At 40.4% G+C, this 26,408-nt stretch overlaps 1 protein-coding gene and 1 long non-coding RNA gene across 2 annotated transcripts in view; one reads left to right on the top strand and one right to left on the bottom strand.

The window, feature by feature from the left end:
• Positions 1-5,931: 5,931 nt before the first annotated feature.
• LOC115279271 lies at positions 5,932-24,178 on the bottom strand. The gene is made up of 3 exons (XR_003903323.1): positions 23,960-24,178; positions 13,251-13,372; positions 5,932-5,993 (listed from the first exon to the last, which is right to left on the bottom strand). It is a non-coding gene; the product is annotated as an uncharacterized LOC115279271 (long non-coding RNA).
• Positions 24,179-24,844: 666 nt separating this feature from the next.
• TMEM64 (transmembrane protein 64) overlaps positions 24,845-26,408 on the top strand; it is a 27,879-nt gene continuing 26,315 nt past the window's right edge. Inside the window, exon 1 of the mRNA XM_029923300.1 lies at positions 24,845-24,982. Within this exon, the coding sequence (XP_029779160.1) occupies positions 24,845-24,982 (138 nt within the window). The remainder of the gene's footprint in view (positions 24,983-26,408) is intronic.

Below are 26,408 nucleotides of genomic sequence, written 5' to 3'. Positions count from 1 at the left end.
AGAGAGAGAGAGAGAGAGAGAGAAAGAGAGAGAAAGGAGACACAGAATCTGAAGACAGGCTCCATGCTCTGAGCTAGCTGTCAGCATAGAGCCTGATGCGGGGCTCGAACCCATGAACTGTGAGATCATGACCTGAGCTGAAGCCAGACACTCAACTGATTGAACCACCAAGGTACCCCACATAGAATATTTTTTAAAATTTACATGTAACATTCTAATACATTTCTTTCCTAATTGCTGAAAATATAGTATTTCACATGATAATGGTAACATTAATTCATAACTTGCATTGTGTTAGGGTCTGGGCTGTGTGTTACAGGTACTTAACAAAAGGTTCTTAAGAAAAATAAATAAATAAATGAAATTTCCATTTTCCCAAGCTTATAAATTATCTATAAATAATTCCATGTTCAACAGTAATTTTCAAATCACAATTTTTGTTAATAATATTCAGCAGTTCCACCGAGCAATAAAATGATGGTACTGTCTAATGGCTAAGCCCGGGGACAAGGAGTTGGCCAGTGCTCTGCCCAAGTGTGAATCCCAGTTCCATCACTCAGTAATGTGTGACCCTGTGCAAGGTCTGTAAAATCCTCTTTATAAAACCCACACCATTGAGTTGTGAATGCTTGTGAAAGCCTCTTAGCATGGCCACTGCCAAATAGTAAACTTTCAAAAACGTTGGCATGGTGGCATGAGCTGAATGTTTGTGTCCCCCCTAAATTCATATATTAAGACTGTAAGCCGCCATAATAATGGTATTAAGAGCTGGGATCTTTGGGAGAAGGAGCCAATGAAAGGGACCCCAGAGAGTACCCTAGCCCTTCTTCTGCCATGTGAGGGCACCACAAATGAACTCTCACTGACACCAAATCTGCCAGCACCATGATCTCAGACTACCCAGTTTTTCAGAATTGATAAATAAGTTTTTGTTGTTTATAAGTCAATCTGTTGCATTGTTTGTTATCTCAGCCCAAACTAACTAAGACACATAGCATCACCCCTCTGGTGGTAGCAGGATTTCAACTTTCTGATTGTTCAATAACTAAGAAGAGGAGAATCACCCTTTTATAAGTTAGACTGTAGATAATGTTGTCTGATTGACATTGAGAATGCATCCTTCTCAAATACTGTTTCTCTTTTGAGCCCCCTCCTTCTAATTCTCACTTCACTCACTCTTTGCTTCCATGAACTCTGTGAGAGAAATCATATTATACGTGTTGTTCCCTGATCTCACATCCATTCCTCTCCAGCCTATGTGGCCTTCTCCACTGCTCCAAACACGTGGTCACCCGCCAACACCGTGAACTCAGGTCTTTCTGCCTCACCATTCTGTAAAACCTGTACCCATGCTCTCTACATCTGCCTCCACTCCCTTTACTGCAAAGCAGTTGGAAAAACCAACAGTAGAGCAGACTGTGCCTCTGTGCGTGCTCTCCCACGTCACCCAGCAAACAGTCCTTTCGCACACCTCAGGGAGTTTCTGCTCCACTTCACCACAGGAGCTTTTGGTCTCAACTACTCTCGTTTTCAAACTCCCTGACATTCCTCTACTAACCTTGTTCTCAGTTGGTAACTTTGCTTTCAGACACACACACACACACACACACACACACACACACACACCACACTGGACCAACAAATTGAAATTTCTAATTAAAGTAGGTGTACGTACATTGTCCTTTGAGAGAATAACTGTCTGAACACAGATATAAGGCCATTTTTCCTCAGATGGAGATTCTCTAAATTCATTTATCAGGTGGGCAGGATCTGTTTCAGAATCATGGTGGAGAATCATAGGGTCTCTAGGTTGCTATCTACTGCTAGTGCTTCTGGAACACCCACAGTGGGAAGGGCTCCTGCATCTAAAGAGTCAATTAAGCCTGCATTATAGGTCAAGATTAGATCAAGAAAACTAGTTCTGCAAGGAAAATGAAACAATCTACAATCCATTTCAGGATGTGCCTTCGGGTTAATTTCATCTGCTCCAATTCTCTGGTGCCTCATTTCCGCACCGATCAGAAGGCACCCATTTCTTGACAATGTTGTTATTTTCTTTTTTCTAGCACATTTGATCACTAATATTGAAAGCTCTCCCATCTGTGAGCTGTCAATAGCTTTACTATCACGTCTCGCCAAGACCAGGCAGCTGTAGAAGCCTATTTAACAGCTCACAATATTGACTGGATTTGGCAGCAACTTACTTTGGAAGCACTAAACCAAAAGGCTAGCTGGTGTTTCATTTGATCAACTAAAATCTAGACATTCATTTTACTGACCATGTTCCCAGAAGGCAGCAGCTGTGGTCAAGGCCCCCGTTCAGGGTTTCTGAGCTGAGCCAAGACATCGACTCCTTGACAACAAAGCATGCTGGGAGCAGCCAACAGCACGACCAGAGCTTGGGAGTGAAGGAATGGTCAGGCTAATGAGCGCCAGACAAACATCTTGGATACTTATTGAGTTCTTTAGTTCAACTAAATACATTTATTCTTTCGCTGCTAAAGAAGGGGCTTGCTGTGCTCAAAATCCCCAAACTGCCTAAAAGATCTGAACCACTCTCCAGTAGAGGCTTACTGGGATTACCGCAATATCTTCTAATTAGTATTCCTGCTTCCTCCCTTGCGCCCATTTCCTAGACTGGTATTTTTAAAAGGCAGGTCTGTTCATGCCATTTTCTAATGGTTTCCATCATGCCTAAAATAAAATCCATACTTCCTATCCTGACTTACGAGGACGAGCCGATCTGCCTCAGCTCACTTCCTATGAGCTCACTAGCGCACCAGGACACTGTTCTTCCCTGAGCATGCCGAGTTCATTGGTGGCTTAGGAACTTTATGCCCTCTGCCTGGAATTCCCAGAATAATTTTTTCAGCTAAACTTTCCTAAGGTCATTGAAAATGAATTGGTACAACTAGAATGAGTGTAAGTTTATTTAGCCTCCTTTCTGGGACATACAAGCACAAACAGAGCAGTCTGTCTCACTTACCATTCTTGGAACATATTAATATTATATCCATGGTTGTGACATTTTTTATATTAGAAATTATGCTATTCCAAGGTACCTGGGTGGCTCAGTTAAGTGTCTGATTTGGCTCAGATCATGATCTCATGGTGTATGAATTCAAGCCTTGCATCGGGCTCTGAGTTGACAGTGTGGGGCCTGCCTGGGATTCTTTCTCTCTCCCTCTCTCTCTCTAAAACTTAATTAATTAAAAAAAAGAAATTATGCTATTCATTTATCTAAGAAACTGGCATACAGTATCTATATGCTAGTTCATAGCTAAAGACTTTAATAGGTTAAATTCCATCTACCTCTCTGGATGTTTTTTTATAAATTAAAGGGACACCTGAGTGGCTTAGCTGGTTAAGCATCCAGCTCCGTTTCAAGTCATGATCTCATGATTCATGAGTTTGAGCCCCGTGTCGGGCTCTGTGCTGACAGGTGAAAACCTGGAGCCTGTTTTGGATTCTGTTTCCCTCTCTCTCTACCTCTCCCCTGCTTGCACTCTGTCTCTATTTCAAAAAATAAATAAAAATTAAAAAATTTTTAATTAAAAAACTTTTTTTAATTTTTTGAGAGAGAGACAGAGGGAGGGAAAGGGGCAGAGAGAAAGGGAGACATTGAATCTGAAGCAGATTCCAGGCTCTGAGCTGTCAGTACAGAACCTGACACAGGACTTGAACGCATGAACCGCGAGAATCATGACCTCAGCTAAAGTGGGACACTTAACCGAATGAGCCATCCAGGCACCCCTCCATCTACCTCTCTGGATCTTAACATATTTAAGGCTCTAACAAGTCAATTCTGGCTTTTAAGGTAAAGGCTAAGCTGCTATCAGAAAAAGCCCCAAATACACAATGGCTTAAATGAGGTAACTTTATTTTTCTGTCATGTAATAGTCCAAGGTAGCCTAGTGGGCCAATTCTTCTCTATAAGGGTATTCAGCAACTCAGATCCCCTCCATATTAATGTTCCGCTGATCCTTAGGGCTCATTCCTCCCCTAAAAAGTCAAACTGGTTCACAGTCATATCTAAGGTGTAAAACTTTAGCCATATCTAAGGTCCCAGACAGAAGAAAGAGGGAAAGTAATTTCTTTTTAATCAAGTGGGGTGGAAGTGACACTCATTACTACTGGTCACTTTCCACTTCTGCAGAAGTACTAAGCCCTATGGCCACACCTAGCTGCAAGGGGACTGGGAAATATAGACTCTATCTGGGCAACTGAATCCAAGTAACAATGGAAGAGCAGGTTGTGGGGAGCCACTAGCTGTCTTCCGTATTCATGATGGCAGTGCTACTCTTGATGAGTAAAAGATGAATTGACACAGAGGATACTCTTCTCTCCCAGCCAGCACTGATCTAATTGGGAAATGCAAGAAAGGAATAACAGAGGCAATAATACCATCTTTATTACTTACAAAGCCAGGCTGGAGGATATGGCTGTGTGTATGTTAACCACAGGGGCTTTACAATGCTGAATTGCAGGATGAAGCACACATCATCAAGTTGAAGGCAGCACTGGACCAAGGCAATCTTCCTGTGTGGCAGGAAAGAGTGTGCCCTTGAAAGAGCAAGACAACATAATGCTCTCTACAGGCAGATTGCTCCCAAAAGAAAGGATGGCTGGAATCCAGCCAAGTGTTCTAATGCTCAGTTGTTCTAATCAAATTTCCTAAGTATGTTATTAGTTCCACCTCTCCTGAGGTGGTATGAGTGAAGGAGTGAGACAGCCTGGCGTGCATTCTCTCCAAAGAGGAAATCACACATCCGAGTGCAATTAAACGAAACTAGATATCAATGCGTTTCCAGAACCCTAGTTCTCTACCACCCACCAATCTAAAGTCTTCCGTCTCAAGCTCATCTCTCTTCCAAAGCTCCATGCTGTATCTCTGCTTATACTAGTTTCTGCAGCGATTCTGCCCTCTTGCTTTTCTCTAAGATTTTTTTCCCACTGATTTCCCCTCTACAAGTAAATAAACCCATATCTTTCCCATCTTAAAGAAAAACTTCTTTTGACCTTGGATTCTCTTCTAGCTGTAGCTTAATGTCTGCTCTTACCTTCATAAACAAGCTTCTTGGAAGAGTACTCTGAATTTAATTCTTCATTCTGTCTTCATTCTCAACCCACAGGAATCTGATCTCTGCTACCACCACTAACTAAAATTGCTCTTACTAAGTTCCAAATTTAAATGAATATTAGCCCATCTTTATCTCACTTGACCCCTCACAGATTAATGTCTTTGACCACTATATTTTTGAAAGTCTTTTCTCCCCAAGATTTCCATGACACCCATTTCTGTTTCTTTATGTTTCCTCAAGAAGTGACTTCATTCTCTCCGCTCTATAAATGTTGGTGTTCCCCCAGAATTCATCCTAGATCTTCTCTTTTCTCATTATACACACTCTCCTTGGGGAATCGTCTAAATCACCAATATACTAAATCACCAATACACAATGATTCCCAAATTAAACCACTAGCCTAGATCTTTCTCCTAAGCATCATACCAAATATCAAATTACTAAATATTTTTCCAGGGATGCCCCTCAATTCAGCATATCCAAGAGAAGTTCATTAGCTTCTATGGCAACCTGGACATTAACATTCCCCAGTCACCCTGGTCGAGAACCTGGGTATCATCTCCCATTTCAACCACTTCTTTAGAAATCTCATTTAATTCTCTATATAAAATTACACTCAGATCAAGCCCTTCTTCCTCTTTGTTATCATTACATAGGTCCAGGCCTCATCCATATTTCTCTGTACTACTGCTTTGGTGCCTAGTCTTTCTGCTCTGGCAGGGATAAGGATCTTCCATATCACTGTCAGAGTGATTGTTCTAAACCATTATTTAAATCCTAAATATTAGTCAACAGTTATAAAGTAACTGCTCTTTACAGTACCTTTTGTTTCTAAGAACTGCAGCTGTACCTTTGCAGCAAAATCCCAATCTTTTGAAAATCTGCTTTCTCTGCTTCTATGTCTGAGGACTCCTAGAGAAAAGTGAACAATGAATGAACTGACTTACTTACAAATGTATGGCCTCTGTTCAGTGATTGTTTTTTGTTCCTCCTCACCTTTTCCCCACAACATCCACTCCACTGGAAATCTTTAATACTTTCCTCATAATCCTGACATAGTCAGCTCTTACCTCACCTCTGACAGTTAACATGGCCTTGATCAGGGGAAGGGAGAGAACATCTACCCAACCGAAATTTTTGTTTTAGAGTAGTTAATACTAACATACACTTAACAAGATAAATTAGGCAGCAGGACCCTAACTCTCTACTAAATTGTGAAATACCATCAGGATGGAAAACACTTTAACTTCACAATAACGTCTAAGTCTCTTCATGATATATATATATAAGGTCCTTCACGACTCTGCTCCTGCTTGTATCTGGCTGTCCCTGGATATTCCCCAGCTGCCACCTACCAAACCACCTCCTCCACAGGAAACTACTTGGAGTAGCCTTTGCATAGACTATTTGCTCAACCCAGTTCAAATAATGGGATGACACCTTTGAGGCTTCCAGAACTTTACCTAATTTTATATCAAAGTGATCATCAGGATCTATCACATACACAAAATTAGCAAAATGGTGGTCAGTGGTACATATAGTTCCCTACAGCAACATTGCCCATCCCCCACAGAACTACATACATAACCAATACCTTAGACTCAAAAAACGCTGGGGGCAGCTTCAAAGGAGTTATCATTTAAACATATTCTAACCATAACTCTATTCTATTTTTATTTTATTTTTTATTGTTTTTTAAAGTTTATTTATTTTGAGAGAGAGTGCATGACAATTGGCAGGGGAGGAGCAGAGAGAAAAAATCCCAAGCAGGTTTCATACTCCATACTGAGCCTGACTCAAGGCTCCATCTCAGGATGGTGAGATCATGACCTGACCCTTGAGATCATTACCTACACTGAAAATCAAGAGTCAGATACTTAACCAACTGACCCATACAGGTACTTTTAGTTTTATTTTTTAAGTAAGCTCTATGCAGGGCTTGACCCATGACTGCAAGACCATGAGTTGTGTGCTCCACCGACTGAGCCAGTCAAGCACCCCACCACAACTCTATTCTAAAGCAAGACAATAAATGCTAAATTCATTGTTTCTCAGTTTTCTTCTCCTTTTATTCTGTGATATGAACTGTGAAGCAGGCTGGTCTTGTGTTAGTTCTGGGAGAAGATAAAAATTTTACAGTGACTTGAAATAAAATCTGATTAAAACTGTATTAATTTTATTATATACAAGGCTATAAAAATAATTTTAAGTATCATTGCTATAGGATGCATTTTTTTAAATTTTATTTTAATGTTTATTTATTTTTGAGACAGAGAAAGACAGAGTGCAAGCAGGGGAGGGGCAGATAGAGCAACGGAGACACAGAATCTGAAACAGGCTCCAGGCTCTGAGCTGTCAGCACAGAACCCAATGCGGAGCTCAAACCCAGGAATACATGAGATCATGACCCGAGCCAAAGTTGGACGCTTAACCAACTGAGCCACCCAGGCGCCCCTTTAGGATGCATATTTTAAGTGCAACTAACACTAGTAAAAAAAAAAAAAAAAAAAAAGTTCCTGAAATGCCAAATGCCATTTTAGGATCTGACATATAAAACCTGACACCTAACAAAAAGTTTTTAGAGCATTTTCCTAGTATGCTTTTGCCACACACAAGAAAAGAGCATTTCCAGGGGCGCCTGAGTGGCGCAGTCGGTTGGGCGTCCGGCTTCAGCTCAGGTCATGATCTCACGGTTGATGGGTTTGAGCTGAGTTTCAGATATATTTTACAATGTATTTCAGCTATAGTGATATTTCCTTTTTCTTCATCTTTCTAATGAAATATAAGAATTGCTGAAGCATAAGCCTAAAACTATCTTGAACATGAATGGCTACGGTCACTCCAATACACGTTAGTCTTCTAATGATCTGTGACCAAAAACACGGAGGTGATCCAGTGGGTAAAGTAGCTTTACAGTTAATGATCAGTGTCTGGAAAAAGATTCCTGAATGCTTTGTTCATTCATTTAACAGATGCTTATTAAATATAGGCTAGGCCAGGTGCTGGGTGCTAGGAATTCAGTAGCAAGCAAACCAGAGTCTCCTGCACTCCTGTAGTTTACCGTCCAGCTGAAATGCAGATTCTTATGAAGAAATAAGAAGTCTATGAAAGGAGGATGGCCATGGGGTTAAGGAGACACACACCCTAGTCTGACGGGTCAGCAATGAACAAAACCTATAGTATGAGATCTAATTTTCCCAACGTCATCAGTTATGCAAATGATAATACTTCTAGAGTTGATGTTGGCTAAACACTATGCTTTGGAGGAGGTGAAGAAACCCTCACCTGAAATACCTTTCTCAATGCTGCTCTGAATAAAAGTTATCATCAAGGGCACAATTTAAATGTCATTCAATAGGAAAAACTGAGTGCCTACTAAGTGCTAGAGAAGACGACAAACATGTCTCAACCCCTAGGAAGCTTCCAATCCAAGAAAAGATGGGTGTGGAAGAACAACAAAACTTGATGAGTGTCTGGAGAGGAGAAGCTGAGGGAAGTTATAATGACCAAGCAAAGCCGGTCAGCCATTAGCAGAAGGCTTCAGAGAGATTTGCAGATAAGTAAACAGCTCTGACTTTGGCATCTTCAGGGTTCTGTGAGGATCTCAGTGTCACTGCTCTGCCTCATAGAATATGTCCTTCCATGTAATTTTTGTATTAAAATGCCCCCCAACACACACACTCTCCCCCGTTTTGAATGGCCTAGGACTTGGTAACTCAGGTAAGATCATTTTTAAGTGTAAGAGAGAAAGATTCTTTTTATCTTTGGTGCTCTTTTTCTTAAACTTTTCTTTCCTCCCTTCTTACTATTAATAAAGTAGCAAGATTCTTAGAGCAAAAATTCAAGTGTAGGCCTAGGGCGGAGAAGTCAAAGAGACCTCTTTGCTTTCTTTTTATCTAGGCTTTAGGCCAACAGCACAAAAGGAGTCCTTGTAGAAATCTATGACTCAGCCTTGCTCACTAGGGCTCTGGGCTAATGCCAGAGATGTATTGTAAAGTATTGTAAAGAATGTGTGTGTGTGTGTGTGTGTGTATGCTTACACTTTTCCACTGGTCCCCAAGGAATCAGAAGATGGCTGCTTTATTTTTCACAGACTTGGGGGTCCCAAAAGAGGCTCTTTTTATCAAAGATCTAACAGAAGACAAGAAGGCAACAATACATCCCTTTCTTTTAAGAAATGTACTCAATTACTTGAAATAGTTTTGCTGTTCCTTTGGTACAAAAACACCATTCCACATTCACATTCTTCATGCCACTTTAAGGAGAGAGGAGGGAGGAGGGTTGATTGCACTGGCAGATCATAGAATACTGATTAAGCTGCTTTTTTCAAGAGTCAAAGTCTTCCCAGGGGCTCCAGGTCACAGCAGGCCTCTCTGCAGCTTCCATTTGGCTTGCTGGCAGGACAAGGTGGAGCGGGGGAAGGGGGGAGCACAGGGACACAGAAAGGTTATCCTCTCCCTAAGTTTGGGGCGCAACAAAAAGTTTAGCTCAGCGACACACAGCGGAGCTAACAGGGTCCTCTGGCTTTTCCTCTGTTTCCATTAGGGCTTACTGGAGTTTAGGGCTGGCTGCCTTTGACGCTTGAAAGGAAGAGAGAGAAATCCTAGGAGCCTGCTTAGCCTGAGGCTGTTTAGGCCAAACAAGCTTAAGAAAAAGAAGGCTTTCATGTGTTCAGTTTACTAGAGTTTTTGTACTGTGGCTTGAAGCCAAATTCCCAACTAATAAAAATTTTCACTGTTGTTGTTTGGTTATTTTTGCCCTTGAATTTGCTTTATGAGAATATACCTCTCAGAAGTATTGGGGAGGATACAATTACTTGAGGCAATTTCAGGGACATCCTAGGTACTCTCTAGCAAAACATCACTAATTCACTCAAATTTCTAAAAAAATTGATGAGAGGGGCACCTGGGTGGCTCAGTCCGTTAAGCATCCAGCTTCCGGCTTCAGCTCAGGTCCTGATCTTATGATTCATGGGTTTGAGCCCCGCATCGGGCTCTGTGCTGACAGCTCAGAGCCTGGAGCCTGCTTCGGATTCTGTGTCTCCCTTTCTCTCTGACCCTCCCCTGCTCGTGCTGTCTCTCTCTGCCTTTAAAAAAAAAAAAAAAGAAAAAAAAATTTAAAAAATTGATTAGAAGTAAAAATGTTATTTTTGTTTGCAGAATACATTTTACTGGTACTGGCATCAGTAAGGGCCCTGATAACGAGGGTATACAGAGCAAAAAACATTTACAAACCAGCACATGGAGTTCAACAAATCTTGACAGTGAACCCAAGACCGCCCACACTGATCAAAGGATGACCATGCTACTACTCACACCTGTTCATCTGCTTTCTGGGGTCTGGAATTCGAGAGCTACCAAATATTAAGAGGAAATCAAATTATTTGAATACCAGTAATAAAATTACATCTACTGTGAGTCCCACTGTGGCCACACCGAAACTGTGTGATGAACAGAACTACTAATCGCCATAATATACCATGTGCCAGTTTCCAAAAACCAATGCTCAAGATTTCTCATTGCACATATGTTTAGAAACAGTTATATTACCTGCTCCTTGCAAGAGTATCCTGTAAATTTTGTATACTGAATCTAAAAGACATCTGCTCAGATGGTTTCATTTGCTGTTTCTAGAAAGCCTGGAGGTGGATAGGAGCTGGTTCTTTAGTTGAGTTACTAGCTGCTCTCCTTAATCATCAGGAAGTTTGCATGTATAATCTGGTAATACATATTAAATTTTACAGTATTTTGAAAAAGAAGCAAAAGTATTAGTTTTATAATATAGACCACAAAAACTAAAGCTGGAGTAATGTGGATAATGCTGCTATGATTCTCAGGTATGATGTAAAGGTGTGTGTTTATTCAGAAATCACCTAGATTGTAGAGAGCTGATAAAGACACTTCTACTCCCTTTCCTAGATGACCCCGCCCATTACCATGGCTTTACTAACGATTAAAATGCTGGTGCCTTCTGAATTTTGCATCTCTATGTTGTATTTCTCTTCTGTGTTCTACCTGGGATATTCTAATGCTTGCTGAACTCTTTGGGGAAAAAAAGGCCAGCTTGATTCAAACTGTTTTAAGGCATGATCAGGGCTGGTCTTGCATACAGCGGAGTCTCTGTGGCAGCATCTGCAGAGAAGCAAGTTAAAGAAGGTAATTTATGCAGGCAACAATGGCAGATGGCCTCATCGAAGCTGATGTGCTAAAACTGCGTTAGTTTATACTTTATAACACATTTTCTCTCTTTGTGACAATATGGATTGTTTTTATTCCCAAATTATATTTGTTGTTTTACAGATTCCAAAAGTCAGTTAGATAAATCATTAGGCTAAAAACAGAAGACTTCAGAGGCACCTGGGTGGCTCTATTGGCTGAATGGAGTACTCTTGATTTTTGGCTCAGGTCATGATCCCAGGGTCACGGGATCTAGCCTCATGTTGGGGTCATTGCTGAGCATGCAGCCTGCTTGAGACTCCCTCTCTCCCTCCCTCCCCCTCTCTCCCTCCCCCCACCCCATTAAAATTGAAAAAATTTAAAAACAGAAGGTTCCAAATAAGCGCAGTTTACCAATAGGTTGACCCATCATGGACAGATGAAATATCTCCCATAGATGAAATATCTATACAGACATTACTAAAACATAACATGAGGTTACCTGGTGTTATGCTAACATGTTCAAAGAATATTTGCAAGGCAGGTTTGCAAAAGAAAATAATGCAACTAATTGTTTACAACTGAAATAATGATCATCCCCTCATTTTTAGGAAATTAGGATTTCAAAATATTAATTCACAGAAAAGCTGAACACGGAAACAGGAGCTCCTGCTTCAAAGAATTAAGACAAAAAACTTATTAGACTTTTCTATGAGATATTAGTGATCATTAAAAAAACCATATTCTAGCCAGAACTGTATGAAGGCATGATTTCTGCTGACTTCAATAGATTACACCTTTGCATAAACTCAACTGAAATATTTACACCCAGGGAGGTATGTTTTTCCAAGTTCGTTTCTGAGAACATTTGCACAATGAAGTTCCTCTTAGTATTTGTCTACGCTTGCCCTTATTTCTCATTTCACTTGACTGTATTTCCTAGAATAGCAAACACTGTTTCACGAGGGGCAGTATTTTTCTATTTGTCTGAGAATATGAGTGTTTTTATAAGTGAATATTTTCAGTCTTAAAAATACAGGACAACTTTATTCTTTGTCACATTTGATTCTTTCTCTTTTGTGTTTTGAGGTTGAAACTGAACATCAGTCCTATTTTTCCACTGATATATTTTATTTGAAAACATCCATATGAAAACCTGGATGAAAAAATATGAAAGAATGTTCACTCCAAGAAGCAAATGGCCTTGAGTCGAAGAAAAATCTTATTCAGAGGGAGTGAAAAGACAGCATCAGCACAAAACTGACTTTCTTGTTGGCTGTTACCTGAGTAGGGGTTTAAAATACAAAAGTGCTCCTGGTCACTTTAATTTCATAGAACAAGAAATCTCCTAGGCTGCCTGGGGGGCTCAGTCAGTTAGGTGTCAGACTTTGGCTCAGTTCATAGTCTCATGGTTAATGGTTCCAGCCTTTCGTCAGGCTCTGTGCTGACAGCTCAGAGCCTGGAGGCCTACTTTGGATTCTGTCTCCCTCTCTCTCTGCCCCTCCCCCACTCATATTCTCTCTCTCTCTCTCTCTCTCTCTCTCAAAAGTAAATCAACATTAAAAAAATTGTCTAAAAAAAGAACATGGCATCTCATGCTACCCTTTCCCGAAAGGTTATATCAGCTTATCAAACATTATTTTATCACAAACCAATACTACTGAGATCAGCTGTATATACAATTTTAGTGGGAAAAAAAAGACAATTCATCAAAATGCTATGCATCTACAAATATAAAACAAATACAGTCGACATTTCTACCTAATAAATTAGTAACCACCACATGGCATTCTAAGATTATAGTAAATACCTGACCATTTAAATGAAAATGTAATTTCATTACCTTTTTCAGGACTTAGACTAAATTTGAGTATTTCAGTGATGACATTTGTTTTTGGGTTTTTTTGTTTTTTGTTTTTCCTATGGGGACTATAGTTTCTCAATATCATGGTAAATACTTTACTTTAAATGAATTTGGATTGAGTAAAGTGCTGAGAAAGTTGTTTGCTTGTACCTGCATGCCTTGTACAAGGAGATCGGCACCATTTTTGCCTTGCAAGCTGCCCAGGCAGAGACTGGCAGAGATTCCTTAGTAGGAATTCCTCACAAGGGATACTCCAGCTTCGCCACCTGATCCTGGAAGACAACATTGGACCCAGTTGTGCTCACTTGAGTATGAGTAACAGAGACCACACTGCACTCTCCTCCTATTTCCATTTGTAGAATAAAGTTGATACCTTAAATTCAAATCAACAAACAACAAAGATCAATTAAATTTTTAGTATAGAAGATTAGGATAGAAAGCATGGAGGAGATTTTTAAAAAACCATTCATAAATCCAATACCCAAAGGAGAGCAATTTGGTGTATTTCCTTCCAATATTTTTATGGATACATGGCTTCAGTATATGTTTCCTACACAGTAAATCCTCATTTTGTATGTCCAAGATAAGGCTGCCCAGTATAAAAGGAAATATCATACAAGTTTAGCATTGAGTGAAAAATAAGAAGTGAGTCAAAATGAAAATGAGGGGCGCCTGAGTGGCTCAGTCAATTAAGCCTACTATTCTTGGTTTCTGCTCAGGTCATCATCTCATGGTTCATGAGTTCGAGTCCTATGTCAGGCTCTGTGCTAATAGTGCAGAGCCTGCTTGGGATGCTCTCTCTCTCTCTCCCTCACTCTCTGTCGCTCCCCCACTTGTGTGCTCTTTCTCTCTCTCTCTCCCTCTCTCTCTCCCTCTCTCAAAATAAACAAACTTAAAAAAATAAAAAATTAAAAAAATGATATAAAACATTAAAGTACTAGGGAAGAGGGTAGAATCAGGTTTTCACATTACCTATATCATGTCAAAGACTGGGATTTATTAAGGAAGATGTTCCTCCCAGTAAAAGAATTTAGTAGAATTCTTTGGTTCCATAATAAAATTTAGAGATAACTTAGATAATAGATTCCATATTGTTTAGTAGTTTATCTATATAGGGGAGAATCTTGCATTGCACATACCAGAGTCTAAATGCAGTCCAAGATATAATACTCAATGCATTCTTTCCATGTGATCATAAGAGCAATTTTTGTTGTTTTGAACATAATTTTGAAATAGATCCCGATGTATGGGATTGCCAAATAAAAAAAAGTAAGTTTCATAAACTGGGAATGTGAGAAGGAATTATGAACAATTCTCTTTACTCTAGAAAAAAAAATCTTTATTAAATAGATTTTCCAAAGTTTTATTTATTTGTGTGCCTATTTATCTATTTAGGTATTTATTTGTTGGGGGAGAGGCAGAGAGAGGGAGAGAGGGAATCCCAAGCAGGCACCACGCTCCAGCAGCTGCACTGAGCCCAACAATGGGGCTCAATCTCATGACCCTGAGATTACAGCCTGAGGTGATATCAAGGGTCAGACGCATAACCGACTGAGCCACCCAGGTACCCCTAAATAGATTTTTAAAACTTATTCTAAATTGGAGAAATTCACTAGTTAGACAGAATGTTATTTCATCAACTTACTTTTAAGTTAATAAAAATACAAAAAACAAGAATTCAGATCCTAACTTATGAAGTGAAAGCTTTACAAATGCCAGGGACCATTATTATTACAGTTTTTTGTCATATTCCCCAGACAGAATGACTGCTGCAGAACCAGCTGAATATCTGACTGTCTTAGTTGGTCCCAAACATATTTGCCCAACAACTCATGGTTGGGTTTCTCATTGCTGAGTAGCCTATAATTATGACAAAAAGTTTCTTTCCTTTTCATTTCTTTTTTTAAAATGAATCAAACAGCGTTGTCCAGGTACATATATCCGTTCCAAGGAGACTATGAACGTCTTGAAAGGGGGGACCATGTCTCTCTAATTTTTATATACCTTGTACCTGTCAAGTGGCTGATATACCTCAATCAGAAGGCGTCTTACAAATGAATGAACAAACCACTTTCATATTAGTGCTCTATGCTCCTTTCAGTATTGCATAAAAAAAGAGAAAGGATTTTTTAATTTCTCTATCTTCATTATCAAATTCTATTAGATAGCTGTAGTAGTTGTACAGCATTCTTAGGGCTGCTGCAACAAATCACCACAAACTGGGTGGCTTGAAAACAACATAAGTTGACTCTTTCACAGTTTTGGATCCCAGAAGTCTGAATTCCAGGTACAGGCTTGGTCGTGATCCCTCTGAAGGTGGAGAATCCTTCTTTGCCTTTTCCAGCTTCTGGCAGCGCTCAGATTCCTTTGGGTTGTAGATTCATTCCTTAAATCCCTCCCTATCTTCACATGGCCTTCCTCTCCTCTATTTTCCTCTTCTGTCCCTTATAAGGACATGTGTCATTTGATTTAGGGTTCACTCAATTAATGCAGGATGATCTCACCTGGAGATCCTTAACTCTTTTTTTTTCCAGGTAAGCTCACCTTCACAGGTTCTGGGTTGACTTTTCTTTTGGGCTCTCTATTCAACCTACTACAATAGTTAATTGTACAGATTTCTTCCTATTGAATATTTTAAGACTTCTGAAAGTAGGCGTAAATATTTGTGCTAGTTGGTGCAAATGTTAGGAGGCTGACATTAAAAAGAGACTCAAAAAACACAGTGGCCTAAAGAAGGTAGAAGTTTGTTCTCTCTCCTCTTAAAGTTCAGCCAGTCAGGCTGGTGGTAGAAAGGCTCTGGTCTGTTAGTGTTAGGGTCCCTGATGCCACTGGTCTCTGTCATCTCAGTATCTCAGCCTCAGAAAAGGAAAGAAGGTGGAGAACAAGGCATTTCCTCTAAGCAAATGAGGCTGGAGTTGCACGTATGGCTTATCCTCTGCTATTCCATTGCTGAGAACATATTTACACGGCTACCTCTCGCTGTTAGAAAGACCGGGTAATGGTTTCTCTCATGGGGTGGCTGTGTGGCCAGATATAACTTTGCACTACCAGAAGGGGGAGAAATGTAGTGGGGATAACTAGCAGCATGTGACACAACAACCACCACCAACTTCAACTCTCTGAATCATCTATTTCTAAATTAAATAGATCATTAGTGGAATTATCACAAGTTTTGCATCTAATTACAGTACTCCTCATCTTCATTCAGAGACTGGGAAATAAACTGTAACTTTCCTGATTTTTTAAAATTCCTAACGTGTTTGACATGAATTATCTTAAAGGAAGAAATTAGTTTTCTACCGCTCAGAAGTCAACTGTTAGACACTGTTATGGTTAGTTATTGTTATTTTCTTAAAACTACAGTTAAAACATTATTAGAAAACATCTGTCTTGAGTAATTCATTGCCTGGTTTCCATGGAAGAGTGTTTACCTGGACTTTTCACCCTCCACCGCTTTACTCTTCCGCAGGGTGGTGGAAGGAATTACCTGGGAGGGGGTGCCAGCCACTGGCTTAGGTTAATGTGTCTGCACTAATGTGTCTGCACTATCCCTCTATCCAACTGTTCAAAGGACTAGGTGGCAGCAGGTTGTCATTAGCTGGCTTTTACTCAAAGACACATTCCCCACCAACCCTCTCCATGATAAAGTTTTGATCTTCCTCTTCCTGACTCATCTGTCTTTCTCAGGTCAGAATTTTAGTGGTGAGGAGGAGTACCATATGAACCCCTCACCTCAACAATGGCTAAATGTATTGTGAAGCTTTTTTATTTCCCACACAATTTGTGAGCATAAAATAGTGAATCAGAAAAGTTCCTGAAAGGCTACAGCCAAAGATTATGTTTAATGTTGTTAAAGAAAGGGTAACATTTCCTTCCAAAGGAGAGGTTTGCTTTCAGCTTACACCCAATCTGAAAGTTATTCTAGTCAAAAGGAGCAAAATAGATCACCTTGCCGGGACCCCACTCCACACCTGCCTCCCACCTCATCACTACCAAGGGGCAGCACACAGAGGCTGTAGTCCAATCCAAACAACACAGAGGGTTAATGGGCTACAAAAACAAAGAGAAGCTAATGGGTTGTAAGTATTTAGCAATGAGAAGTGAACAAAGCAACCTCCTTTAGAAATCTCACTGGCAGAGATTATATTGATGGAAAAATTCAAAAATTGCAAAAAGGGTTTGTACAAGGAAGCAACCATATCAACAGCCCTGCAAGAGGAAAGAATGGCACAAAACACAAGGAGAGGGTCAGCAGAACCTGGCACCTTAAGAACAAACAGCAAAGAGAGAACAGAACAGAGATGGTTCCGCGGGCACACTTGGCTGAGAGAAACTTGAAGCTAAAACCAAAACTTCATTGAATGTTATTATAGGTTCAATTTAGGATCAAGTTTCTCACATATACTTCTCTTCCTATGTTGTAGTTTCAGCCAGTTGCAATTTATCCTTCATGTTTTATCTGCAAAGTCCTGTGCAGTGGGGGAAATGCCTAATTAAGAGTATATTGAGACTAGAGAGTATATTTATTTGGCTAGATACCTGCAGCCAAAGTTCTGATGTTCAGGGTGGGCACAGTGGGTGAACAGCACCCTTTGATGGTGCTGCTTTAGGAAGGCCTGACCATATCAGAGTGGCTTCATACCACACATTTTTGAGGAGTTCCTGCTGAATGACCAGGGCCAAGCCATCTTCCTGTCCTTAGCTCTACAGCCATCACACATAGCACCGGCAAGAAAGTCATCTGAAATTTTGTATTTGCTCAACCTCATTTTACAGATTTTGGTAGCATGGGATTCTTCAAGTACATAAATACTATAGTATTTTATTTACATTATGGAACGTAACTTTAACATTCTGAGATTCCTTCCCTTTCCCTCATTCCACATATTCAATCATTCCAAGTAATTTTTTAAAGTTTATTTATTTTGAGAAAGAGAAAAAGAGTGAGGGGAAAGGGGGTGGGGACACAGGGAGAGGGGGAGGGGCAGGATCGGGGCGGGGGCGGAGAGAGAGGGAGAGGGAGAGAGAGAGAGAGAGAGAGAGAGAGAGAGAGAGAGAGAGAGAGAGAATCCCAAGTAGGCTCCACACTGTCAGTGCAGAGCCCAAAATGTGACTTGAACTCATGAACCATGAGATCATAACTTGAGGAGAAGCTGGATGCTTAACTGACTGAGCCACCAGTGCCCCATCATTCCAAGTAATCTTGATTATGACTCTAGATCTTCTCAAGTGTATTTTATCTTTCCATAAATGGGTTGAGGCCCATTTACTTTGTCTCTTGGACATGTGAAATAATATACCACGTGGTTTCCGCCTCTCATTCTCCTCACAGCTGCCAGTAGATTTTCTAAATCCAAATCTGATTCTTTCTTTCTCAAGCTACACACATTCCAGGTACTCCCAACTGACTACAGGATAAAATCCAGACTAAAGAAGTGGTTCTGAAAGTGTGTCCCAAGACCAGCTGCATCAACGTACTACGGAATTTGTTAAAAAAAAAAAAAAAAAAGCAAATTCTTGCCCTTTCCCATCCTAAATCTGCAGAATCAAAATCTTGGGGGACAAGGCCCAGGGTTCTGTGCTTTTAAAAGCCTCCGGGGATTCAGATGTGTGCTCAAGTTTGCAAACCACTGCTAGCGATTGGCACAATGGTTATGCTTTCTGCCTCACTTCCCCCAGGCTCACATGTGTACTCCATGCCTCTCCCCTCAGATCTCCCCACAGCTTCCCAAGCATATCGTGCCCTTTCACACTTCTGTGCTTTGGCCTGAAATGCTATTCCACTCCTCCACTGTCTGGTCAACTCCTAGAAGGCACCTTAAGTCCTTTTGGAATGAGCAGGATAGAAATAAATGTATTCTCATCCTTCAGCACCCAGCTAATATCTTTTCCTCAAAACGTTCTCTGGTTCCCAGATTTAGTCACTCCCTCCTCTGTGCTGCCTTGTACCTAACACTCCACGCTATAGGTGTTTATGCCCCTCACACGGCAAGAGGGATCTGTGAGGGTGGAGTCTCACCCTCAATGTGTCCTTTAAAATGCTGAAATCATAGATATTCCCAATAAGTAATTACTAATATAAGACCTTATGTGGTGGTTTAATAAGCAAGCCTGTCTACTTCTGTTTTTGTTTTAATTCCTTTCTTTTAACTGAAGATGAATCCTCGTCTTCCAAGGAAGATTGCTCTCTCCTTCAAATGGGAGCACAGATTTGAGAGGAATGACAGGAAGAGATGAGGCAAAAGAATATCAGACAGCTGGGCCATTTTATGCCCAGAGGTCAGCAGAGTATGGCTTTCCTCCTGAACTCATACTTGATCAATGAAACCGTCTTGATACTAATCCAAACTTTAAAAACATCCTCTAATCATATTTTCTTCATACATATTGATTTAATAGAACAGTTGAAAAGCCATGTTAGAAAACATAATTATGTGTATGGTGTGCCTAAAAATAATAGACTTAGTCCATAGAAATATCCAATATTGGTCTCTGATCATATTTCCTATACTGGGAAACAAGGCCCATTGTCCGTAATATATTCTGATTTTTTTCTAAACATACTATTTTATACTCATTTTCTCCCTAATATCTTATATGGTGTTAATTAATGTACCAGCTAGACTGAGCAACACTTGGTGTGCAAATCTACTTGTATAGTAACAGATTTATAATAACTGCAAAGATTGGCATTTTCACCCCCTATCATGAATGAACAGCGGTTTTCTAACTGAAACTTGATATACTGTTTTCACAGAATTGAAAATACTTGAAATTAGAAACACCACATCTTCTGACTGTGCTGGACTGGAAGTTAAATCTGTAGCATCAGCCTGTAATTTTCCATTTTCTTACTGTGAGTGGTAATTAGCTACTGAATTACTTAGCTGATATGAGTGGGTACTTGCTCCTTGTCCACTAATTTTTACCTGTCACCTTCATCAAGACTCACTTCTTCTGGGTCAAATATGTATTGAAAAGCAGCGTAGAGGAGGAGGTTAGAGATATACTCTCTGGGAAGATGTGTTCTTAGTAAAGGAGGGACAGGTATATAAACAAAATGATAATATACCAAGGTTGGGTAAGATTGTAGCGTTTCACAACTGTAGTGATGGACAGAGGGAGTTATAGAAGACTGGTTATATTCACCATTAGCTCATGGAATTAAGGAAACCTTCACTCTGAAGTGTCTAGTTCAATACAACCCAGGAACAGAATGAAGAACACGTGTTAGAAGTGGCCAGCCGTCAGGAATCATCTACCTTGCCCTGCCATCCCAAACTCCTGATGTCACTTTGATGCACCCGTTACCCATGCTCTGTAACTGAGTTAATGCTGTTTTCTTCACAATTAGACCGTACTTCCTGACGGCAGGAAATGTCTTTACTTCATCTTTATAGTCTCAAGGCAGCTAGCAAAGTATATATTCCCAATATGATCCTGTTGAACAAATAAGTTAGATACACATCAGTCAGAAAGAGTTACTTGCTAACACTGAAAGAGCCAGGGTCCAGACACTCATTAAGCAAGATTGAAAAGAGAAGGGATGTGTCTTCTGTGAAGTGCTCCAAAAGGGCGTTCAAAGACTTTGCCTTGCCAGCTGGACAGCTTAAGAACAGCACTGGTCTGATACCACCCTTTGCCGCATTGTTCCAATACCACACTTTGAGTTCTTTTGGCTGCAGGAGTAATCACTGAAGGATGCCTGGCATGTGTGTTCATTTGGTACAGAGTTTCATGAAGAATTCAAGGTTTCTGGAACTCTATTACAAAATAAGCCAGATTCGGACGCCTGGGTGGCTCAGTCGGTGGCTAAGTGTCCAACTCGGTTTCAGCTCAGGTCATCATCTTACAGTTCATGGGTCTGGGTCCCACGTTGAGCTCTGGGCTGGCGGTACGGAGCCTGCTTGGGATACTCTCTCTCCCTCTCTCACTACCCCTCCCCTGCTCATGCTGTCTCTGTCTCTCTCAAAATAAATAAACAAACTTAAATTTAAAAAACACACAAACAAGCCAGATTCTAATTTCAATCCCAGAACCCTATACTCTCCCCCAAAGCACACCAATCAAAGATATAAATATGAGATGGAGAAAGGTAAAGTCATCACAATTGTTCAAAGACTCTGTGCATGAAAAACAATTTATATGAATAACAATAAATCTCAGCAAATTAACTTTAACTATTAATTTCAATGCCCACATATCACAATGTATTTATCATTAGGGATGTGCTTTTAAGTGAAAGTAATATTATGAAATATTATGAAATCCATAATAATAAAATAATTTAGAGTTTGAAGAGTAATGTACCACTGAATTAGTTTTTAATAGCATCTTACCATTTTGCATTCAAATGTGATTAATTAACAATGTTTGGTTGGATTCCCTCTTCTACTTTCTTCCCTCCTCTCACAGATACTAACAAAATAAGGAATCCAAATGGCAACATAATGGAAAGTTCAAAACAAGGAGGCTGAAAATATCTGCCCACTGTAAGACTTACACCTGAAGAGCTGAAAAGATAAATCAGGGAACGTATTTGTGATTAGGGAAATTCATGGACATCATGCCCTAAGCTATCAAAGGGAAGAGAAAAACTATCTGCTTCTCTCCAAATAAATGTCCCCAATGACAGACAATTATAAATCAGCACTGGCAAATTTGCATTCATTTCTACATCGCTCCTCTAACCCTGAGAGAGAGTATTGCCTTGCCTCCATCTAATCCTTTCCCTAGATCTTCATCCCACCCCCTCATCTTGTTCAGAACTTGACTTCATCACTTCTTTTGCTCCTCAGACCTCTTCTTTCCCCAGGTGTCTTTATCTCAACTCATAAACACACCACAACCTCATCCAATCTCCCCATCTTCCTTACCCGGCATTGCCTTCTAGCTGTCACCCCCTTTTTTCCTTCCTTTCTGTTCAGGATCATCAAATAGGCTATTTAAACTCTGCTAGACTCCCTTTTCATCCACTCTCACACCTCTGCAATTTGTCTTTCATTGAAGTACTTTCCCTAATGCCCCAGTGGCTACTTTTAAAACCGATTATCAAAGGGACACTCACTGGTCTTCTTTCACACTGAACCCTTTGTAACATTGAGCACTGCTGACCCTTCCTTCCTTCTTGACATTCTCTCTTCCTTGGGTTTTCAGTACAACAATTTTTTTCTTATCTTTCATAATCCCTGAACTTTGAATTTAAAACCTGCTTCCATCACTCCCTCTGTGTAGCCTTGGGTAAGCTGAGTGAACTCAGGCATTAGTTGTACTGAACTAATCAGTCTTTGACCTTTCCAGTTGTCCCAGTGGGCAACAGAAACCATAGTAAAGAGAGTCTAATCATGGGAGTATTACAAGGATGGTGATGCAACAGGAAACCAATACCAGAGCCAGGATGGAGCTGGAAACTTGATAAAGGAACTTTGGTCATGGAAGAATTCAGTCACTGCTAAAAACACAGTGAAGCTGGCTCGGGAAGAGGTAAATGCACTGACCACCTCTTACTCCTACTATCCTCCAGTCCCCTGGTGCCTTTCACTGGTCAAACCTAACTGGAAACCTAGAGCACAGAAGAGGCCGGGTGATTACAAACTCTAGAGTTCAGCCTCCTGAGACACATAGCAAGGCAGGAAAAGTAGAGAAGGAACCCAGATGGAGGACCAACAGAGAACAGCCAGGGCACGAGCACACTTCCTACCACCCCCTTATACACTTAGAAATATTTTAGGTTCCAGGAACTACTCCAGGGAATACAGAGGATCGCGAGACAGAAAAGACAGCCATCATCATCGTGCTTTCATTCTCCGTGACAGTAAAACCGTAACCATACAAATTTCAGATCATAGATACACATGAAGAAAAGGACTGACTACCACGACTCTAGTGTAGATTCTATCTCTGAGAGGCAGAACTTAAAATAAGAAGGAAGGAAGAACAATACACTTTCTAAACACCAAGGGAGGAGTATTCAAACAAGAGAGAATAGCAGAGGCAGAGGGCAAACAAGCTGAGGTGGAAATCAGTTTGGCTTCTCCCTGGGAGAGACAGGAGGTCAGTGTGGCTGGAGGGAGGGTGGCAGGGGATGACGTAGGAGTGGCTGGCAGAGATGAGACCATAAAGGGCTTGGTAGAACAGGCAAGGAGTTGAGGGCGGGAGGGAAGGTTGTTAATACAACAGAAAGGTTTTAGGCTGGGAGTGGGAGGTCAGAGTGCTGTGTTTTTAAGTTAAGACATATCTAATTTCCATTTGTAAAATATGCTTCCACAATTCTGTGAAAAATAAGCTTTAGCAGGGCATGAGTGGAAACATCCTGATACAGTTTGCATTCCCCTGACTAGAGGTCTCATGTTCAGGAGAGCTAGGTGGTGCTTTGTGTAGGGGTGGCACTGTTTGGGTCAGGTCATGTGCCTGACACCTGATCAGCCAAACTATAGACTGGATGGCAGCCCATGAGATAAGGGCTCTTGCAACTGGACTGTGTGCTTCTAAAATGTGGATTAGATGATAAGAAGATAATTAGTAGTCAGTAGTTGAGGACAGATCAAGGAGGCAGAGAAAACTGGAGATCCAGCGGAAAAGAAATGAGAACAGTTTCTATTTAGAAGTGACTTGATTCCTAATAACTACTCATATATCCATGTAAACATTCTTGTTTTCATCCTTTTAATCAAGGTGGTCACTGGGTCTCTATATCTTGCATGCAAAATAGTCTAATGAGCACACCAGTATCTTCAAAATTTCATTCTTCTTCTTCTTCTCCTTCTTCACATTAGTCAAGAAGTGACAAAGATCTGCTCTGGTAACCAATAAACCCCTCAACTCTCAGTTGCCTAAAACAACCAGTGTTTACTTCTTACTTTAAATATCCATCATGAGGTGAATGGGATTCTCTTCTGCATCATCCTCTCTCCAAGACCAAGGCTTACAGAGCATATACTCTCCGGAACATTGTTGATTGCCATGGCAAAGATGAAAAGAGTTCTGGAAGGTCTTGCATCAGCAATTAAATGCCACGCTCACAATTCATGGCAGAATGTGTCACATGGCTCATCCTGGCTACAAGAAAGCCTGGAAATGCAATCCTACTTGTACCTGAAAGAGAACAGAAAATATTTGATACACTGACCACCATTCACTCGTCTATAACCATGGCTTTAAGTGATGTCTATATACTAATGTCAAAATTTCTAGGAGATGCCCCATCTTCAATCCTTATCCATATTTTCAACTATCTACTGGAATGCCACAATTAGATTATATCATAGACATTTCAAATATCAAATACCAAGACTGTACCCTTTATCTTTCCCAGAAACTTTCTATGTTCTTTCTCTTAGTTAGTAATCCCATTATCAAGCCACTATAACAAATAAGAAATCCAGGTGTTATCTTTGACTCCTCCCTCTCTTCCAATATCCAGTTAGTTGCCAAGCCTACAGATGTTTTCCTCTAATTTATTCTCATCCTACTAACTCCATGACCATTACCCAACTTCAGCCCTTCATGGGTTCTTGCCCAGATAATTCTGTTAAGTCTCCTCCTCTCTGCCTTAATGGCTTTTCCTATAAACTGCAATCATTTATTCATTTAAGAAATACTCATAGAGTGCTTACTGATTTTTATTGCTTAAGTAAGTAATGGGCCCAACTTGGAGAAATTCAGTCAAAAGACAGAGACTGATGTAAATAAGTTTCAACACAGTGGACAAATGTGATAACAATTATGTAGCAAATAGTGTAAAAATGGAAAGGAAACATCAAGTTGAGTGTGGTGCTGATGGGAAGGTAGTTTTGGAAGCTTTTAGAGCAGAAGTAAAACTTCAGCTAAATGAGGAGGCATTAGAAACTGCTTTATCATGTGAACCACAGCAGTTGGAAACGGTGAAGGAAGAGGCATGTGTCTGATTTCATGAAGATACTTTTCCTGATTCAGCCAAATCAAGGTGGATTGAGACGAACTCCATGAAGGAGCAACCAAGAACCTGATCAATAAGAACCCAAAGTGTCCTGGTCAGTTATCCAGTAGGCAAGTGGTGGAAAGTCATTCATCGAGATAAGAAACTCAAAAGGAAGGACAGGTCTGTGGGGCTGATATTTTACTTTTTTCTTTTTCTTTGAAAAAATGTTTTTAAACATTTTTACTTATTATTGAGAGACAGAGAATGAGCATGGGAGAGGCAGAGAGAGGGGGAGACACAGAATCTGAAGGGTGCTCCAGGCTCTGAGCTGTTAGTACAGAGCCTGACATGGGGCTTGAACCCACAAACATGAGATCATGACCTGAGCCGAAGTCAGATGCCCAACTGACTGAGCCACCCAGGCACCCCTGTGGGGATGATACTTTTAAATATGGATACTTTCACATAGTTCAACACTGATTCCAAGCATAGTGCCAAGCATCTTAACTTATTACACCTGACTCTGGAAAACTGTGGAGATCTGACCCCTACACAGTCAAAAATCACCCACAGTGTAACTTTTCACCCACCGCCAAATTAACTACTAATAGCCTACTGCTGACTGCAAGCCTTAGCAATAAATAGATGGTTAACACACATTTTGTATGTGTATTATATATTCTTATAATAAAGTAAGCTAGAGAAAAGATGTTATTATGAAAATCAAAGGGAAAATACATTTACTGTGTTTATTGAAAAAAATCTGAGTATTAGTGGGCCCATGCAGTTCAAACCAGTGTTATTCAAGGGTCAGCTGTATTTTACTTAATCCTCACAATTTTACATAGTGAAGTTGCACCATTATCTTCATGTTGCAATTTAAAAGCAAACACTAAAATTCAGAGGTTAATGTCTTGACTACATATGCACTTAGTAAATCTGTTTTGCACTGGAGCCCAAGTTGCTCTCTGTCAACAAAGCCACGCTAAGTTTGAGGTGTCTATAGGAACTCCACCTGAATGTGTCCAGATTGGAACACAAGGGAAGGACGGGCTTGGTAGTCATCAACACATGGGAAATATGGTGGGGTCAAAGTTATGGGCATGAATGAGATAGCTCTACCGACTCTAGAAAGAAGGAAAGAAGGAAAGAGGATCTGGGGAACATTAAAGTTTAAAGGGAGGGGGACAAGCAAAAAAAAAGTTTGAGGAGTCATTTGATAGTGTGAATCCTTAAAAAATGTCCTTCTGTGAGCCTTTTTGAGAAGTCCCTAGTCCAAGTGTCCGGCATTCCGTAATGGACCTTTGGGGTCAGAAGGGGCATTTTGTCAATGGTGAGCCTTTCCACCTAATTTCTTCGTCTCCTGAAGGACCAAGCGATGACCGGAAACTTGCACGGGGGCTTCACTA

The sequence above is a fragment of the Suricata suricatta genome, chromosome 15 (genome assembly GCF_006229205.1).
Source record: "Suricata suricatta isolate VVHF042 chromosome 15, meerkat_22Aug2017_6uvM2_HiC, whole genome shotgun sequence".
Lineage (NCBI taxonomy): Eukaryota > Metazoa > Chordata > Mammalia > Carnivora > Herpestidae > Suricata > Suricata suricatta.
This window is presented reverse-complemented; position numbering and strand designations above follow the sequence as displayed.